We start from the raw sequence: 1,162 nt of genomic DNA, 5'->3' as shown, positions 1-1,162 counted from the left end.
GGGCGGGGCCGCAGCCAGGCCCCGCCCGGGGGGGGCCGGGCCGGTCCCGGTGGCGGCGGGCGGTGGCGGGGGCCATGGCCAAGGCCTACGACCACCTCTTCAAGCTGCTGCTGATCGGGGACAGCGGCGTGGGCAAGACTTGCCTCGTCATCCGCTTCGCCGAGGACAACTTCAGCAGCACCTACATCTCCACCATCGGTGAGTGGGACCCCCCCCCGGGACCCCCCCAACGGGGACCCACCGGGATTCACCGGCACCCCCCAAACCGGGACCCCCACCCCACAGTGGGACCCTCCCCAACTGGGAACCTCCGGGATTCACCGGGACCTCCCAACGGGACCCACCGGGATTGTCCGGGACCCCCCCGCTGGGAACCCCATCCTGGGACCCCTCCGGGATCCCCCAGGTGGGATTCACCGGGACCCCCCTCTCCAAAATCCTCCCGGGACCCCTCCCACACCCCTCTGCCCCGGGACTCCACCGGGACCCCCATTCCGGGATTCACCGGGACCCCCATCCCAAAATCCCCGGGACCCCCACCCTGGAACTCACCAGAACCCCCCACCGGGAGCAGCCCGGTTCTTCCCGGGAACCTCCATCCCGGAATTCCCCTCCCGGATTTCGCCCCCCCGCCTTTCCCGGGGAGCCAGATGGTCACCGGGAGCACCGGGAGCACCGGGAGCGCCGGGAGGGGGCCGGTTCTGCTCCCAGTGCCCCCCTCCCTTTCCCCCAGGGATCGACTTCAAGATCCGCACTGTGGATATCGATGGGAAGAAGATCAAGCTGCAGGTCTGGTGAGTCGGGGGGAGCGCTCGGGGAGGGGGAGGAGACCCCCCCAAATCCCCCCCAAAAATCCCCCCAAAATCCCCAAAACCGCCCCGTTTCCGCAGGGACACGGCGGGACAGGAGCGCTTCAAAACCATCACCACGGCCTATTACCGCGGAGCCGTGGTACGGGGAGGGGGCTGCACCCCTGGGCGGGGGGCTCTGGGGGCCGGGACCCCACCCCAAAACCGCGGGCAGGGGGTCCCGACCTTTCCTGACCCCCGATCCCCCCCCAGGGCATCGTCCTGGTGTACGACATCACGGACGAGAAATCCTTCGAGAACATCCAGAACTGGATGAAAAGCATCAAGGAGGTGGGTGGGGGGATTCCGGGGAG

General features: G+C 69.0%; 1 protein-coding gene across 3 annotated transcripts in view; it reads left to right on the top strand.

The window, feature by feature from the left end:
• The first annotated feature begins 6 nt into the window (after window positions 1-6).
• Window positions 7-1,162, top strand: part of RAB13 (RAB13, member RAS oncogene family) — a 2,099-nt gene continuing 943 nt past the window's right edge. For 2 of the 3 annotated variants that reach the window (XM_041403972.1, XM_041403975.1), the window contains exons 1-4: window positions 7-198; window positions 734-794; window positions 891-951; window positions 1,062-1,139. In XM_041403972.1, the coding sequence (XP_041259906.1) occupies window positions 75-198; window positions 734-794; window positions 891-951; window positions 1,062-1,139 (324 nt within the window). In that variant the 5' untranslated portion in view covers window positions 7-74. Of the gene's footprint in view, window positions 199-650; window positions 795-890; window positions 952-1,061; window positions 1,140-1,162 lie in introns of all 3 variants that reach the window. The other variant, XM_041403974.1, reaches the window with a different exon arrangement.

The sequence above is a fragment of the Onychostruthus taczanowskii genome, unplaced genomic scaffold (assembly GCF_017590055.1).
Source record: "Onychostruthus taczanowskii isolate IOZ18803 unplaced genomic scaffold, ASM1759005v1 scaffold207, whole genome shotgun sequence".
Taxonomy (NCBI): Eukaryota; Metazoa; Chordata; class Aves; order Passeriformes; family Passeridae; genus Onychostruthus; species Onychostruthus taczanowskii.
Note: the sequence above shows the minus strand (reverse complement) of the source record. Positions and strands in the feature narration are given on the sequence as shown.